The sequence below is a fragment of the Quercus robur genome, chromosome 6 (genome assembly GCF_932294415.1).
Source record: "Quercus robur chromosome 6, dhQueRobu3.1, whole genome shotgun sequence".
NCBI lineage: Eukaryota > Viridiplantae > Streptophyta > Magnoliopsida > Fagales > Fagaceae > Quercus > Quercus robur.
In genome coordinates, this window is record NC_065539.1 from 40661627 (window position 1) to 40679498 (window position 17872).

Sequence of the window (17872 nt, forward strand, 5' to 3'; positions counted from 1 at the left end):
TCTCCTACGCGTATTTTGCTCCTCACCTCCTCAGTTTCCTCCCTAACTTCCAGGTACGCCCACCCCCATTTACGCTTTTCTTTCCTTTTTGATTTCTCCTTGCATTTGTGTCACTTAAGCTCCTTTTTCTCTCTACACTATCCTTTCTTCTTACGGAGTGGTGCTGTTAGTTTTTTTTTTTTCTTTAATGGTGGATAATTTCGAAGTTAGGCGTAACTTCCCCTCCGTAGCTTTTCTCCTCGCCCACTTAGGTTCCTTGGTAGAGCTTTCCGGTGACCCATTGGGTGCGCCTTCGCTTGCCGGTTCGTACCCACTAGTTGAGGAATTTGTTAGTAAGGGTACCGGGTTAGATTCGGCGTTGGGTGTTTTATACCCTTTATTGTTAGAGTCTCAAGCTTGGTTTTGGTCTATTAGAGGGCTCCTAAGAGAGGGAAGTATGGGTTTAGAGGAAGGGTTAGGTGATTTAGAGAGGGGTTCGACCTCTAACGTAGTTAAGGAAGAGGCCGGGATCGATGCAACGACCACCGCGCTTTCCCGTGCTCCCTCGTCCTCCCATTCTCCCGCTCCAGCGACGGTCCGTCAATTTCATGCCCTCAAGGAAAATTGTTCCTTGAAAGTTGGGGTTTTTAGTAAATTTAAGGACAGATTCCAGTTTCCGGAGGGAACCAAGGCTCGTCTTCCCAGGAAGGGTGAAAAGGCTTGCGCCTTTGCCCACGGAGAAGTTTGCTTTTACGAGGCTACTTTTTCGTGTGGCCTCCGATTTCCCGTCCATCCGTTCATAATGGAGCTTCTTTACCATTTTAACCTTGCACCGGGGCAACTTATGCCTAACTCCTGGAGAATAGTAATTAGTTGTATGGTGATCTGGACGACCATTGCTGACGGGGATATGATCTCAGTTAATGAGTTCGTCCATCTGTATCGTCTGAAAGAGTCCAGAGAATTTGGGTACTATGAGTTTGTACCCTGGAATAAGAAGGCTCGTCTAGTAGCTGACCTTCCGTTGTCCTTTCGCTACTGGAAATCAAGATACTTCTTTGTATCTAGGGACGGTTGGGAAACATTGCCTGATGATTTGTGGGGGAACGTACCTAGGTTGCTGCGCCGATGGGAGACCCCTTTGATTGGTGCGTTTACCCCAATATTGTTGGCCCTCTTTTTTTTATTTTTTTTTTTTATTTTTATTGATGTCGTCCTTTGCAGTGAAAGATCGTCTAGAACTTGAGGCCAAATTTGTAGAGTGAGTTCAGGCTGCGATCAAGTACGCTCGGACGATTGAAGATTTTGGTGAGCTGATCGATCCACGTACCCTAGCTCGTCACTGTCTCGGACCAGAACCTTCCCTTTACGTACTCAGTACCCTCGACCGTGAAGAGAGAAAACGTAAGCTGTACTTCAAGTCATCTCTTTTCTTCGTGTTTATCTTCATTCTTTTTACTCGTCCTTACCCCCCTTTTATTCGTCCTTGATCTGTTTTGTGTAGAAATGACGTCGAAGTTTAACAAGGAGATGTACAACAAAATTAAGGGCAAAAAGAATGAGCCCCTTTCTAGTATAGGCCAAAAGAGGCTGAGAATCACGGATAAAGAAAAGGAGAAAGACAAAGAGGTGGTGGAGAGAGGGTCGTCCACACCTACCCTTGATCTGGACGAGGGTGTGGCTGCATCTCCTGGCATTTCGGTTGAGGAGGTGGCTCGTCCTTTCAAGAAGCAGAAGGCAGCCAGTAAGGGAAAAGAGAAAGTCGGTGCCAGCGTTTGGTCGGACGCTGGGACGGCTATGGATCGTGCCACTAAGCTTTTTACCCCTGGTGAGATGAGGGAAGTCACGAGCATTCCTTCGCACAAGATGGTGAGCCGTCACGTTCATAAGCTCGTGCAGGTGATCCATCATACTTCTTGTCCTTTTCTTCGTCTTTAACTGCCTGATCGTTTTTGTTGCTTTTGATTGAACTAATTTTTATTAACTTTGTTCTCGTCCATAGGTGTTGGGGGAGACCATGCACATCACCACGCAGTATTTAGCGAACGAAGAGAAGGTTGTCGTGGCCAACTCGAAGGTGGAAGCTTTGGAGGCTGAGGCCTCTGGCTTGCGGAAGGACCTGATCACGACCATGGATTCTCTCAACATTTCCAAGGAGCAGGTTCGTGTACTAACGGAGTAGCTAGACGTTGAGAGGCAATCTGTGAAGCAGAAAGACGAACTCCTGGCGGCGGCCGCTCAAAAGATGAAGGTTGCAGTGGCCAAGGCCGTCACTGCCTTTCAGACCACGGAAGAATATAACACCATTATTTTCCAGTGGTACTTCAAAGGGTTTGAGCTGCTGCGGAGGTATTTGATCAAGCATGGTCCTGGCGTGAATCTTGACGACTTAGACTTTGAGGCCGTCGACAAGGAGATTGAAGAGGACGAAGCGGCTCAGGCAGTGGCGTCTACCAGTGCTGAACCATCCCAGGCTACTCAGGACGATGATGCTGCCCCTCCTGCTTGATTCTGCTTTAAAGAAAATTTCTTCTCTTACCTTTTTTTTTTTTTTATGCACTAAGTTAAGAACAGTTGATGTTTGGATGCCCCTCCTGTTTTTGGGGCCCCCCCTTTTTTTGCCTTCAGAACAATTTAACTCTATGTTTGACTTTTGGCTATAAATGTCTGTGTGTTTATTTTTGCTTTTCATGATTGCATGAGTTGTGTGAGGATTTTTGTCTCTTCCTGGGGGTTTTAGAAAGGTTTCCCCATTTACTGACTTTTTGGTCGTCCTGTATGGACGAGGTTACGTTGATCAACTTCAGGAGTTTGATCTTCTTGCTTTGTTGTATGGACGAACTCATTTTGTATGATCAGTTTGGGCGATGCATATCCGCCTAAGGAATTTTAGCTTTTGAGACGACGTGCATCTACTTAAGGAATTTTTGTCGTCATTAAGCTTTTTAGAGACGATGTAATTCCATTTAAGGAATTTTACTGTCATTAAGCTTTTTGGGGACAATTTACATCCACTTAAGAAATTTTATTGTCATTAAGTTTTTTGGGGACGATGTACATCCACTTAAGGAATTTTATCGTCATTAGGCTTTTTGGGGACGATGTACATCCATTTAAGGAATTTTATCGTCATTAAGCTTTTTGGGGACGATATACATTCACTTAAGGAATTTTATCGTCATTAAGCTTTTTGGGGACGATGTACATCTACTTAAGGAATTTTATCGTCATTAGGCTTTTTTGGACGATCGTTTGTGCTTTTCTTTGCAAACTGTGGCGCATGATTTGCTCAATAACACTTAAGAGATGCTGGATAATACTTATGATTTGAATAATTGCTTACATAAGATAGAAGTATCAAATTGGTTTTACAATGAAGTTTATGGTTCCTTTTCGTAATACCTCTTTAGATGTTCGACGTTCCACGGACGAGGTAGTCTTTTTCCTTCGGAGTCCTCCAGGTGGTAACTGCCCTGACGTGAATAATGGACGACTCTGTAGGGACCTTCCCAGGACGGTCCCAATTTGCCATGTGCTGGATCCTTTGTTGCAGGTGTGACTTTTCTAAGGACGAGGTCACCAATGTTGAATCTTCTCAGCTTCACTCTCTGATTATAATATTCGGCTATCTTCTGCTGGTACTTGGCCATTCTTTCAGCTGCCTGACCTCTAATCTCGTCCAGACTGTCTAAGTTTTCTTTCAATTGGTTGTCATTGGTTTGCTCGTCAAAAAATTCTCTCCTTAGGCTTGTGAGACCAACTTCGACTGGTATGACTGCTTTTGTGCCATATGTCAGACTGAACGGTGTTTCTCCAGTTGGTGTCCGCGCTGTCGTCTTGTATGCCCACAAGACGCTTGGCAGTTCTTCAGGCCACATTCCTTTTGCCCCCACCAACCGGGACTTGATGATCTTGAGCAGGGTCCGGTTGGTTACTTCCGTCTGTCCGTTGGCCTGAGGATGACCTGGTGATGAGTACTTGTTTTTTATGCCCAAGCTCGAGCAAAATGACCTGAAGCTTTGGCTGTCAAACTGACGACCGTTGTCTGATATGATCGTCCTTGGTATCCCGAACCTGCAAACAATATTTTTCCAAACAAAATTTTGTACCTTTGCTTCGGTGATTGTTGCCAGAGCTTCTGCCTCCACCCATTTTGTGAAGTAGTCGATGGCGACGAGCAGGAACTTCACCTGTCTCTTTCCCGGAGGTAAGGGACCCATGATGTCGATCCCCCACTGTGCGAATGGCCAGGGAGATGATATTGTGGTCATCTTTTCCCTGGGGATTTTTTGAACATTCCCATATCTTTGGCAACTGTCACACGTCCTTACGAAATCAACTGCGTCTCGTTGCATTGTTGGCCAAAAGTAGCCTACTCTCATGATCTTTCTGACTAGGGACTTTGCCCCCGCATGATCTTCGAAGATTCCCCCATGTACTTCTTCAAGGATGTACCTGGCTTCTTCCTTTTCAAGACATCTCAAATACGGTTGGGAGTAGCCCCTTTTGTAGAGTTCGTCATTTAGTATCGTAAATCTGGCTGCTCGTCTCCTTACCTTTTTAGCTTCTTCTGGATCATTCGGTAGTCGTCCTTCTTGAAGGAATGTGAATATCGGGCTCGTCCATCCATGGTCTGTGTGGACGGAGGAAATTTGAAGTTTCTGTATGCTAGGATAGTTTTGTTCTTCTGTCTTCCAATCTAACCTTTTACTTTCGCTGTCCGTTGAGGCACTTCGGGCCACCTCATCAGCTTCTGCGTTCTGATCCCTGGGGATCTGGACGAACTCTATGTAATTAAGGGAGCTGATCAATTGGTTCGTCAACTTGAGGTATTTCTACATCCTAGCTTCCTTTGCTTCGAACTCCCCTCTTACTTGCCCAATGATGAGTTGAGAATCGCTTTTGAGTACAACATTCTCAGCTCCTAGTGCCCGGGCTACTCTCAATCCCGCCAATAAGGCCTCATACTCTGCTTCATTATTGGTTACAGGGAATTTAAGTTGGACTCCATACTTGAGGACATTTTTTTCTGGGGAAGTGAGGACGATGCCTGCTCCGCCTCCCCGTTGAGTGGACGATCTGTTTGTATTAACCGTCCAGATATTCTCCATGTTTCTGGGGATGGTGAATTCCGCTATAAAATCGGCCAGTGCCTGTGCTTTTATCGCCATCCTTGGACGATATTTTATGTCGAACTGGCTGAGCTCGATTGCCCAATGCACCATTCTTCCTGCCGCTTCGGGCTTGTTCATCGCTTTTTTTATAGGCTGATCCGTCATCACGATGATGGGATTGGCTTGAAAATATGGACAAAGTTTTCTCGAAGCCATAATCAGGGTGAAGGTGATCTTTTCTATACGAGGGTACCGCGCCTCGGCACCCTGGAAGGCCTGACTAACGTAATACACGGGAAGTTGCAAACCATCATCTTCTCTAATCAATGCCGCGCTGACAGCCGTGACCGAGACAGCTAAGTACAGGAATAGATCTTCACCTTCTTTGGACGGGCTTAAGAGGGGTGGGTTGCTAAGATAACGTTTCAGCTCTTGGAACGCCGTTTCGCATTCCTCCGTCCATGAAAACGCCTTCTTCAAAGTCTTGAAGAATGGAAGGTATTTGTCCGTAGCCTTCGAGACGAACCTGTTGAGGGCCGCAATTCTCCCTATGAGGGACTGCACTTCTTTGACCGTCCTGGGTGAGGACATTTCCAGGATGGCCCTAACCTTCTCGGGGTTTGCTTCAATCCCTCTCTACGATACTACGAACCCGAGAAACTTTCCTGAGGAAACTCCAAAGGCGCATTTGGACGGATTGAGCTTCATGCTGTACCGCCTGAGGGTATTGAACGTCTCTCTAAGGTCGTCCAGATGATTCTCTTCCTCCTTGCTCTTGATGAGCATATCGTCAACATAAACCTCCACATTTCTCCCGATTTGCTTCTCGAACATCTGGTTCACCAATCTTTGATAGGTGGCCCCTGCGTTCTTGAGCCCAAAAGGCATGACCTGGTAGCAGTAAAGTCCCTGGCTGGTGATAAAAGCGGTCTTCTCTTGGTCTTCTTCAGCCATTTGTATCTGGTTATATCCCGAAAACGTGTCCATAAATGTGAGAAGTTTGTGCCCTGCTGTGGAGTCCACTAGCTGGTCGATTCTAGGCAGTGGGAAGTTATCTTTTGGGTAGGCTTGGTTCAGGTCTGTGAAGTCGACACACATTCTCCACTTCCCATTTGCTTTCTTGACCATGACTACGTTGGCCAACCACTCTGGGTAGTGGACTTCTCGGATGAATTTTGCTGCAAGCAACTTATTTACCTCGTCCATCACTGCCTTGTTCCGCTCGGGAGCAAAGACTCTCCTTTTCTGCTGGACAGGTTTCTTCCCTGGATCAACATTCAGGTGATGCTAGATGAGGCTTGCTGGGATCCCTGGCATATCCTCGTGGCTCTAGGCGAATATATCGAGGTTGCTCTTCAGAAAGCTGACGATTTCACCTTTCGTCTTTTGACTCATGCTCGTCCCTATATGGGTCGTCTTTGGAGGATTCCCTTCAGCCAGCTCTACCGTTTCAAGTTTCTCCATAATCTCTGGTGTCTTCTCTTTAATCGTCCACGTGTGGTTTTCTTTTGAGGCCAGGACGGCATGGTAGCATTCTTTTGCCAGTACTTGATCTCCTTTAATCTCCCCGACACCATGTTCTGTTGGGAACTTCACCTTTAAGCAGTAGGTGGAGATAGCAGCCTTCCAGCAATTAAGCATTGGTCTCCCTATGATCACATTGTAGGACGAGGGTGAGTCTACGATCAGAAAATTGTTCTGGTTGGTCACCTGAAGGGGGTATGACCCGGCCATTACTGTCAACGCCACGATTCCTATGGGGTATACTTTGTCTCCGCTAAAACTGATAAGGGGAGACTCAAAAGGACGGAGCCTTTTTGGGTCCAGCTTCAGTTGTTAGAAAGCAGGAAGATAGATTATGTCTGCTGAACTTCCGCTGTCGACCAGGACTCTTCGTGCGTTGAACCCCTCGATCATGATCATAATGACGAGTGGGTCATCATGGGGCTGCTTCACACATCTGGCATCTTCCTCAGAGAAATGCAAGTCCTCACTGGTGCATCTTTGCTTTGATGGAGGTACACTGTGGACGCTGTTTATCTATCTTTGGTATGATTTCCTGAGAGACTTGAATGATCCCCTGGTGGTTGGTCCCCCAGCAATGGTCTTTATTTCCCCTAGTGCGCTTTGTGGACGAGGTTGGGGGCGATCTTCGTCTCTCCGTGTATTAACTGGCTGGCTTTTCTGTCCGTACCTGCCGAAATCCCCCCTTTTTACATACTGTTGTAGCTTCCCATTACGGATGAGCTCCTCAATCTGTTCTTTTAGGTCCCTGCAGTCCTCTGTATAATGCATGTGATCTTTGTGGAAATGGCAGTATTTCCTCTTATCGCGCAATCCAGGTGCTGAATGTAGTGGTTTTGGCCACTTTAGGGACGGTTCGTCCCTTATTTCTATTAGAATTTGATCGACTGGTATCACCAGTGGGGTGAATTTTGATGGACGAGGGTTTTTGTCCTCCCTCCTTCGATTTCCATCGTCATTCCGTCTGTCAGCCCGATCTCGTTTTAGCCCTCTTCGATCGTCCTCCTTTTCTTTCTTCTTTTCCTTACTCTTATCTGCTCCGTCAATAGCTGCCAGGGCTTCTTCCGCGTTCATATACTTCTGAGCTTTCAACAGTGCCTCGGCCATCGTCCTAGGGGGGTTCTTTGCCAAGGATGCCACAAAATCCTTGGACTTCAATCCTGCTTTGAAGGTCGTGAGATGTACCTTGTCATATGTCTCGTCTATTTCCAGCATTCCTCGGGTAAAACGTGTCACGTAAGACCTCAGTGGTTCCTTCTCTCCTTGTCTGATGGTAGGCAGGTGGTCGGCAGTTCTCTTTGGTCGTTGCCCGCCTACGAAATGACGGACAAAGGAATTGCTCAACTGCTCGAAATTGTCAATGGATGATGTAGGCAGCTTGTTGAACCATTTCCTGGCTGCTCCTTTGAGTGTCGTAGGGAATGAGCGACACAAGATCTCGTCAGGCGGCTGTTGGAGACCTAGGGTCGTCCTGAAGGTGTTCAGGTGATCCAAGGGGTCTTTCAGCCCGTCAAAAGGTTCCAGCTGGGGTAGACGAAACTTGGAGGGTACAGGGCACTCCTGGACGGCTATGGTAAAGGGTGAATCCGTCTTCCGGACGATTCTCTCCAAGCTTTGGTCCGTCTTTCCTTTGATGGCATTTCTTAGTTTGTTCATCTCTTTCCTCATCTCTCTTAAAAGATCCGAGCTTGCTTCCTCCGGAGTGCTGGTTCGCCTTCTGTTGCTGTCTTCGTCGTCTCCCTTGTCTGCACGATTACTTTCCTGCAGCAGTCGTTGCTTCATCTCTTGGTTCTGTCTTGTAAGTTCTTCCATGGTTGCTGATAGCAATTGGATTTGTAGGGCCAACGCAGTAGGATCTGGGTTTGTACTGGATTCCATTTGGACTGGGGACAGATCACGTGTTGAATCATCATCCCCACAGACGGCGCCAAAATGATGATGAACTGATCGTCAGTTTATTATGATCGTCCAGATGGAAGCCGTCCCTCACCAATCGGGTCTTCTGCAATTCGTGGACGAAAGAAAGGAAGTAGTTCGTCGGCGTTGTGCCTGCAAAAAGGTCTCCGATGCCAAAGTTAGAAAGATTGACAAAGGAGAGCAATGAGAACAATGTGTTAGAGTATTTTTCTTACCCCACCCCTTTTGGGGTTCAGTCTTTATATATGTGTGCTTACAGGTGATTTCTTCTAGCCATTGGTGGAGTCTTGATGGAGGCTTTAATCTTGCCTGGTAACGCCCTTGTAGGGTGTTAATGATGAGCTGCCCTTCCCAACGGTCTGAAGGTTGATTAATGTCTTGTAACGGCTCCGCGAATAGTGGGAACGAGTGTTCATGTCTTTGAGCGACGACCTTTTCCCTCAGGACGGTTTTATTAAGGTCGTCAATGGCCTGCATTGTATGGAAGATTACCATTTTGGTCGGGCGTATCACTAAGCACGAAGGAAATATTATTACTATTATTATTATTGTAGGGTCTCGATTTACAGTCCAAGCCTAATATGTATGGGATATTGGCCCATTGAGCCCAATGCAATAAATTTGTAGAGAGTGGATCGAATAATTAGGCCCTAATGAATTGTGCAACTGATAGTTTTGATTTAAATGACAGTCAAACACAAATAAGAGATTTTGTTCTTAATATCCTTTCAGTCCGAGGAGGTACCTATTGTATAAATTAATCACAAATGGATACAAAAATAATTTAGATTGCTATAGTCTTTTCTCTCTATTTTTTCCGATCCCCCTCCATGAAGAGCCTTTCACATTATATATCCTTCTTTGGATCATCTTCATCCTACACTTGTTGATCATCTGAGCCCTTACTTGAATACTTGTCTCGTTAGACCCCTCTCTGGTTTTCTGTGAGTTGTGATAGCCAAGGTAATACTGTTCAAAGGTCTTCTCCACATAAATATGGCAAAAAAGTAACTGCAGTGCATTTAATGCGGTGGTGACAGCTTTTCCTTAGATATTTTTAGGTTTCCTTCTTTTTCGTATGTTCTTGAGGCATGTCCCTATCATTGGAGCTTCTTGGGGGATCACTCTAATTGTTGGAGTATGTACTTTGAACTATATTCATCATATCCGAGGAGGAACTCCTCCTCGGATCACCTTTCATTCGTTCCCTACTTATGACACTTTAATTGGGAACATGTAACAACTATTTGCTCCTCCTCAAACCTATCAATGTCTTCGGACAAAGCCCAAGACCCAACATATGGTTTTGGGCCCTTTATTCCTACAATTATTATTATTATTATAGAGAAGAAAGAATGCACAACTGCGTTGTCAGGTAATTTAGGCATTCACATATTAGAGTAAGTTTCACTCCAAAAAGGATATATAAGGTTATATATATTGGTAAAGTTCCATTTGATATAAAATTTATTTAAATCCTATTGAAATTAAGATCTATAATCAATGTGTTTGTTCTTATCCCATAAAAAGTAGAATAAAAAAAATGTCATATGAATAGAATGAAAAAAGAAAAAGAAAAAGAAGAAGAAGTTGATATCAACATAATGTAAAATATTGGGGAAAAAAAAGAACTTGAATGGGGCAGGAAGGAAATATAAGATAGATTTTTATTTTTTATTTTTAAAGGATGTATAAATTGGTAGAGTCTCATTTGATATAAAATATAAATCCTATGAGACAGTACGGAAATATAGGATATAATTTTTTTTTAAGGATGAATATGTTGGTAGAGTCCATTTGATATAAAATTTAAATCCTATTGAAATTAAAAATGGTATATATATTTGTAGAGTCTCATTTGATATAATTATAGAGTTTAAATCTTGTTGAAATTATAATTTCTAATCATTGTTAACATAAAAAATGAAAAAAATAAAAAAAGAAGAAAGAAAACGTGATTGATGGCTGTAAGGAAATATGATAGTTTTTTTTTTTTTTTTTTAATGGAGTAATTATATGGTTTTTCAAGATTATCTAAAAATTTCCTGATTATGTAATAATTTATATCTCCCTTAAGTATAGTGTGTATGATACCAAACAACTAAATTTAATTTAAAAAAAAAAAGAAATTTAATGAATTTCTGCAATTTGGTGTTGTCACTTGGCGTAAGTGCAGTTTCTAAACTCAAATTTTAATTTTTTGTTAAATGGAGTTATTATACGGTTTGTTAGAATTATCTAAAAATTTCCTAATTAGGTGATAATTTAGGTCTCCCTTAAGTTTAGTGGTTGTATGGCACCAAACAACTAAATTTAATTAAAAAAAAAAGAAATTTAATGAATTTTCTGCAATTTGGTGTTGTCACTTGACGCAACCACGGGTTCTAAACCAAACGTTTATTATATAATATATATGATATGATATAATATGATTTCACATAATAAAAGATATTATTATTATTGCTATTATTATTTATTTATGAATACATAATGAGAGTTTTTTTCTTTTTGAGAATTTTATTTTTTTATTTTTTATAGAGAGTTTCATCTTATGACGTCTACTTTTGATGATGACTCTATATTATTAGACTAAGAGACCAATCGATTTTTGGTATAAGTGAAAATTAAATCTCTAATTTCTTATTTAATCATTAGAAATTTTACCGGTTAAACTAACTAAAAAACTTAAGAAGGGAAGTTTAAATCCTCTCATTTGTCAAATTCTATTCAAAGATTCACTCATTCACCTATGTCCCAACCACGAGGTAAATAATATAGTAAAAGTGCAACACTCATTGGGCCCATTTGGTATTAAAAGTCCTGCTACCTAGTTCTGGGTCTACGTCTACAAAGCCCAATCCATTAAACTCGACACCTAGTTTCCCCGACAACACACACAGCCTCTCTTTTTCCTTGATTTGGTTTTCGTAGCTCACTGGGTTCATGTTCATTACTGGGGTTCAGTGAGAGGTCAAATTGCTGAGTTCGAAATTTATTCACACGAGTGAGTGAGTGAGTGGTGCAAATTGTTGGGGGTTCATTACAGGAGTGAGTGAGTGAGTGAGTGCTGGGCTGATGAGGTTCGGGTTCAGTTGTGTGATGGTGTGGTGTTGGTTTCACACGAGATTGCAAATCCCATCATTTTAATAATTTCAATACATTTACCAATTCCTTGACTCGGAGACTATATATTGTCTATTTCTCTAATCTCTCAACAATAATGTTTGGTATTTCCTACGGAGAGCTCTTCCTTTTGGTCGGTGCCACTGCTGCTCTCGTCGGTACTCTCTCTCTCTCTCTTTTGCATTTTGGATTCTAATGGGTTTACTTGAAATTTCTATATTTCTGAGTTATGGGGGTCCTTAGCTTTATGAAAATGTTGTTTGGAAGCAAAATATTGAAATGGGTTTTTGATTATAGGCACAAAGGATCTCCCTGTTATTGCAAGAACTGCAGGGAGGTTAGCGGGTCGAGCAATCGGCTACGTTCAACTAGCTCGTGGCCAATTCGATAATGTTATGCACAAGTCTCAAGCTAGCCAGGTACTCAAATTCTTTTCACTTCTCCTTTTATTTATTTATTTATTAGTCTTGAACATATGGTGATTGGGGTTAGATGTGTTTTAAATTTAATTTTAGTCTTTCGATTAGAGTTTCTAGCTAGTTTGGTTATTTTACCGGTCTGAATGTCCTATGGAGATGGTGTTAAATTGTGGTTTATTTAGCGTGTTGCACAAGTTTAATGTTGAATAGGTGGACTTTTATTTTTGTTGAAGATGGTAACTTAAAGAGCATGCATTTTACAGAAAAGAAGAAAAGAGATGACAATAATGAGCCTCTCCGAAGGAAGTTTATAGAGTTATCAAAAAGATAAACAATTAGTACCCCTTTTTTGAAGGTGATAGCGAAAATTTATTCATGGTTAGGACGAATTGTAGGTTTGGTAATTTTATAGCAAAAAGATGTATGAAATATTTTCCAACTTAAGTTACGTTCTTTGCACTAAATTTTAGGTTCACAAAGAACTTCAAGAAACAATGGCACAACTAGAGGCTATTCGTTATGAAATTCGAAGTGTCTCTCTCATTAATCCTAGCCCTTTGACGCGAAGAATGATGGACAATCCTGAGGGTCCTGCTCCTGAAAGAAATTCTGGTACTTTCAGCCTCCAAACGTTTAAGTTATTGATTGCATGTTTTACTCCCCTCTGTTAACATGTTATATGCATTTTTTGTTTGTCATCTTCATTATTTTCTTAAGCAGACAATTGTTCGTCTGAGAAGTTTCAAAAAGAGCAGAAGCCAACAAATAATGTGATGAAGGTTTTGGATCTTTTTCATATTGTTAATTTTATTTCTTAATTACTTTGAATGATCTTAATTTCTTTTTATGTTTGTCTTTTCAGGATCATAGTTTTAAAACTTCAGGTTCGGTTAATTTGCAAAGCCAAGCAACTGCTTATGCTAGATTGGCTGAATCTGAAGCCATAAGGACTGGTTCTTTGAAGAGTAATGCAGAAATAGAAAACCTTAATGATGAAGCTGGTCTCTTCACTATCCTCCCAGTTTCAGCCGAAAGCACTGGGATGCTACCAAATCGCAAGGGTAAATAGTCTACCTATTTATCACTTATTATTCTTATTCATCTCTCTCTTGTGTTTCAACTTAATTTTTGTGAACAAAAATTTATGTTGATTCTGTCATTAGTTCTATGTCCCCATTCAAGCACAATAAAATGAGCAGTCTGGACTGGAAATTCTCTTGCCATATTAAATAAAAAAATAAGATTTTTCCTCGGTAATGTTTCTAGAAGCAAGTTTCCAGTTATTTTGGTGGATTTCTTCAACCTATTGTACTGTGCCATTGGATATCCTCAATCCCTGGTCATGTGCCACTTCTTATTGCAATTAACAATGGTTTAAAATTTGAGTTTCATAAAAGAAGAAATAGGCAAAGATCATTCTGATATTTTTGCTAAGAAGCGTTACAATGGTGTAGTTGTGTATGTGTGTTTTCAAAGCAATTTGAAGGAGAGGAGTAATTGAATGCCTTATAAACAAAAGTCCTAACTCCTAAGCTCGCCTCAACAGGATTACTCTAACTCTTAGGGTAGCTTAGACACTTATAAAGCTATCATCCAACTCTTTCCCTAGATAAGTGGGGCAGTGCCCATGGGAGATCCATGGTACATTGCTGTAGTTACTAAGGGTAGTAAAGAGCTACAAGTATGCAACCTTCTTTTAGAATTTTATATTTGTTGCTGAAGGCTTAAGTTTGATAGTTGTAACAAAGAGCAATTAGAATTGTGATTGTAATTGTTGTACTGTTTTCCATGTTCACCCCCGGTGTACCTGGGCTTCTTTTTAATACAATTCCGTTATTTATCAAAAAAAAAAAAAGAATTGTGATTGTAAGGCCTTCAATCTGATATGCATTTTCAAAGGGGTATCTGGTTTGATTTGGCAGGCAGGAAATTCATAGAATGATTTATTGAGATAGATTAATTTTCTCATTATATAAAGAGTATACTTAGTTGTTAGACTCTTTTTTTTTTTTTTTCTTTTTTTTTCTATATTCTGACAATTGACTAATTACGTATGAAATGCATTATATGTTTATCTTGTATTTTTTTTTGCAATGAATTGAACTAATAACCTCAGTTAACTGGTTAGTGGTGGGAATTTAGATTAGTGGCCTAAATGATTCCCCTTATGAATTTCGCTTTTCTTTTCTTTCACACAGTAAATGTAGAGCTGTTTGTCAGAGCACCTATATAATATGCTTTTACATCATACAATGCCATATGTGAGAAAATTTTCCTCCATTTTATTTCCTTGTTTGTGTTTAGTGATTCCCCTGTTAGGTAGTATTTTACAACATCCTCTGCAAACACGTTATAATTTCTACATTTGACAATTGCCACCCCTAATCAGAGGGTATTTTTGGTACTTCGAAAAAAAAAAGGAATGGTCAAAGAACTTCTTATGCTCATGCTTTTGTTGCTATTAGTACTGTAGAGATGCAGATGTGACAAATTGAGGTGTATTTCAGTATGTGACTTACCTCCAAAATAATTATGACTTTTTCACTTGCTTTCCTTTGTGAGATGTCCTAAAATACATTCCCACTTAAAAAAATGAATGGTCTTCTTCAATTATTTATATCACCCAAACGTTGGATTTTTTTTTTTTTTTAAAGATTCGTATTAAAAATTGTGCCACCTCTAATATAATGTAATAAATGACATTTTAGGAAGATTGCTTTCATATTTTTATTTATAATTGTGTCTTTGCAAACCAATACATAAAATTGGGATGGAGGAAGCTTTATAATTGCTTATTTTTTTAACTAAAAAAAAAAAGTCATAGGAAAATTTATGAGTCATTTCCTGTGAACAGTTTCACCTTTAGCATATTAGTGTCTGCATCTTTAACTATTTCTGTAAACATTTGTTCTGGCATTTGCATCAACTGCTTACACTTTTTTACAAAGATAATTGGGCATGCATTTTTTTTTCCTGAATAGAATTTGCAAGGAGTTTCTCGTTTGCATGTCAAATATTTTATATTTATATTCAAACAATTACCCTGTGGATGTGGTGGCAGAAAGTGTGAAAGGATCAGACATTGTATTGGAAGCAATAGTTGAAGCAGAAGTAGCACATAACGCCAAAGATTTCTTTTCACAGCCCCAGAATCAAATACAATGAGTAGACAGGTAATCCTAATTTTAGATCTACTGTCTGCCCTGTTGATTTTTCTGAATCTTTAGTGAATCTTGTATATGTATATATTATTGGTAATACTTAATGAAGATGTATACTGATTGGAGATCCTTTCTATTTGAGTTTTGCTAGCTGCCGCTTGCTCTAATGGTAAAGTTGCTCTTACATTATATCAAAACCAGTATACCACACCTTATGCAAGTCAGTTCCTTCGAATTCTTAATCTAAAACACACTTGCCAGTTTTTTGGGTACAATCTTTTGGTGGTAATGCAGCAAAGTTGCTTGGGGGCTTGACTATCAAGCTTCATTAATTAGAAATTTTATTCAAATGCTTAGATCTAATGAGAGCTCGGGCTCAAATGACACTTCTCTCCTAAGAATGACAGGGTGAGGTTATGGACTCAAGCCCGTTGTGTAACTAACCAATAAAAAAAAATGCTTAGATTCAAGAATTGAAAATGTCAGAATGGACTAGTCTTAAAATTATTGTTCAAGATTGCTACTCTTATGTGGGATACTCACTACTCATACACAGGCAAAAAGGCAGTTCGGCAAAAATAGACACATGCTCACACTGGAGTTGTCAGAGCAAGCGTTTAACTAGAATTAACTGATTAAATTGATTTAGTAGTTACTCTTTGCAGGTGCTTATCCAAAAAAATTTAATTAAAGGATGTAAAAAATTGTTTGTTTGTTTGTATGTATATATATAAACAAATTTGGTACTTGTTATGGGCGCATACAACTTTGATGAGTTCTTGGTATTAAACTGTGGTGGTCATGCAGGGATCGACATGTTCATCCAAAAGTAAAGGACGGCATGGCTTTTCCAAAATTTTTTTTGACTAAAAAAAAGCATTTTTTTAAATAAAAAATTTTACTTCCTAAAAATAACCATTAATACAAGTTTGGCTAATTGGTGCTTTGAACTGAAAAAAAAAGGGTTGGTTAAATTAGTAATCCTGAATTTGTTCCCGCAAGCATGTTTGTGTTTGGCCTCCATAGGTTTGAACAAGTTGCTTGTTGCAAATTTTAAGTTCATGACATATAATTTGGCTTTCAACGTATTGTACTCTTAGCCTTAGGTTTATCTTTCAGCTTCACTTTGGAGTCTTTTAGCAGATAGCTGCATTGTTTCTCGGGGTAATCTCTCGTCTTTATTTTTCATTTTTTATTTATTTTTTATTATTTTTATGAATGAGAAGATTGTATTGCATCAAATGAAAAGAGTACAAAGTTCAAGTAACAACACCTAATAGCAAAACTGGAACACCAGTGAACACCAAAACTAACTCACATACAAGGGAAAGGAACTAAGAAGAGGAGGATTTAAGATCATTTTAAGAAATTCCCCATACACAACACAAAACTCTGTATTGAACAGAAATAGTAAAATAGCCTTTCCCTTCCATTCTCCTTCATTTCTCTGTATTGGACAGAAATAGTGAAAGGATATTTTCTTCAACATAAATTCTACCACCATTTCTCTGCTGCCAAATGTGATATACAGCAGACCATAAGGCTAGGCGGAATACATTGGATCTAAGGCTCTTACCCTTGGCATTTCTTTCACCCCAAGCCATGATCTCATCATCTTGGGGTAATCTCTCTAACTACAAAATCAATTTTCTAGCCAAAATTATATAAACTCTCATAACCAATGAACAGTTAGCGTTGGTAATCTCTGTGATGGCTTCCCCTGACCGATTTTACTGGTTTCTATTAATATATATTCTACAAACCATTTTTTTTCCCCTATAATATAGTGTTTTTGATAAATTAAAGAGTGCTGTTAATTTGTCCATTTAGGCCCATCTGGGCGTCTTGTTGCGCATACGTTGATATCCAATGAATTTGCCCACCTGTCGAGAGAGACCATTGACTTAGCCAAGAGAGAGAAATACCATTTGGCTTAAAAAAATGAAATAAAACTAAAATAATCAGGGTTGGTATATCAAATAGAACATTATTGGGTATGTGTGTGGCGGAAACGTATATGTCATTTCTCTTTTCTGTGCATGTAAATTAAAACTATATGCCATTTTTTTAGGTCCATGTAAATTCTAAACTGAAGGCCCGATGTTACATGTTGTTCTCAAAGTGCATATCGTTCTTGTTTTAGGTCCATCAGAATAGTTTTTTCTTTTTAATATTTAGTTTCTGTTTATGATCCATATAAGTTGCTGTTTTTAATTTAGGTCCCCATAAATAACATGCTGTTTTGGTTTAAAATGAGCTTCGTTTTGTTCTTAAAGTTGTCTTTCTAATTTTTGAAAAAGTTAATTTCGTGGTGGTGAAAACGAATGATTTTTTTTTTTTTTTTTTTTTTCTCTTCTGGGAATTATAAATGCTGGTACCCACCGGGGGTCCAATTTGTTCTTGTAAAGGTTAACATAGATAATCTCAGAGGTAGATATACTTGGTTGGAGATGACGTTGAGGTATTCTTTTTATTTTATAAATTCTACCCTTTTCCCCTTCTTGAAGTCAAGCTCTCACTTTTTCAACCAAGACAGAGTGAGTAAATTGCGAAAATAAGTTGACCTAGAAGTCTTTAATACTGGGTCGGTAAGTTTGAAGATTGAATATATGGTGACCTATGTTTGAACAACATA

The 17872-nt window shown here is 39.9% G+C and overlaps 2 protein-coding genes across 6 annotated transcripts; one reads left to right on the plus strand and one right to left on the minus strand.

The window, feature by feature from the left end:
* Positions 1-7133: 7133 nt before the first annotated feature.
* On the minus strand, positions 7134-8495 carry LOC126690191 (uncharacterized). Its single transcript, XM_050385316.1, has one exon. The coding sequence runs from the start codon at positions 8493-8495 to the stop codon at positions 7134-7136; it is 1362 nt and encodes a 453-aa protein (XP_050241273.1).
* Positions 8496-11410: 2915 nt separating this feature from the next.
* Positions 11411-15983, plus strand: LOC126688750 (uncharacterized). 5 transcript variants are annotated; one of them, XM_050383559.1, is made up of 7 exons: positions 11412-11815; positions 11955-12076; positions 12547-12688; positions 12794-12855; positions 12939-13137; positions 15138-15249; positions 15389-15983. In XM_050383559.1, the coding sequence occupies exons 1-6, from the start codon at positions 11755-11757 to the stop codon at positions 15239-15241; spliced, it is 690 nt and encodes a 229-aa protein (XP_050239516.1). In that variant the 5' UTR covers positions 11412-11754; the 3' UTR covers positions 15242-15249; positions 15389-15983. The 5 variants fall into 5 exon arrangements, with proteins under 5 accessions (XP_050239518.1, XP_050239516.1, XP_050239519.1 ...); XM_050383561.1 differs by lacking the exon at positions 15389-15983 and having other exon boundaries at positions 11411-11815; positions 12794-12846; positions 15138-15366; XM_050383562.1 differs by lacking the exon at positions 15389-15983 and having other exon boundaries at positions 12797-12846; positions 15138-15366.
* The last annotated feature ends 1889 nt before the right edge of the window (positions 15984-17872 follow it).

What these genes read in the sequence shown, in the direction of transcription:
- LOC126690191 (XM_050385316.1), bottom strand. Translation starts at nt 8,495, where the DNA reads ATGGAATCCAGTACAAACCCAGATCCTACTGCGTTGGCCCTACAAATC.
- LOC126688750 (XM_050383559.1), top strand. Translation starts at nt 11,755, where the DNA reads ATGTTTGGTATTTCCTACGGAGAGCTCTTCCTTTTGGTCGGTGCCACT. An exon ending in ACAAGTCTCAAGCTAGCCAG is followed by an intron (nt 12,077 to 12,546) that starts GTACTCAAATTC and finishes ACTAAATTTTAG; the next exon opens with GTTCACAAAGAACTTCAAGA. An exon ending in CAACAAATAATGTGATGAAG is followed by an intron (nt 12,856 to 12,938) that starts GTTTTGGATCTT and finishes TTGTCTTTTCAG; the next exon opens with GATCATAGTTTTAAAACTTC.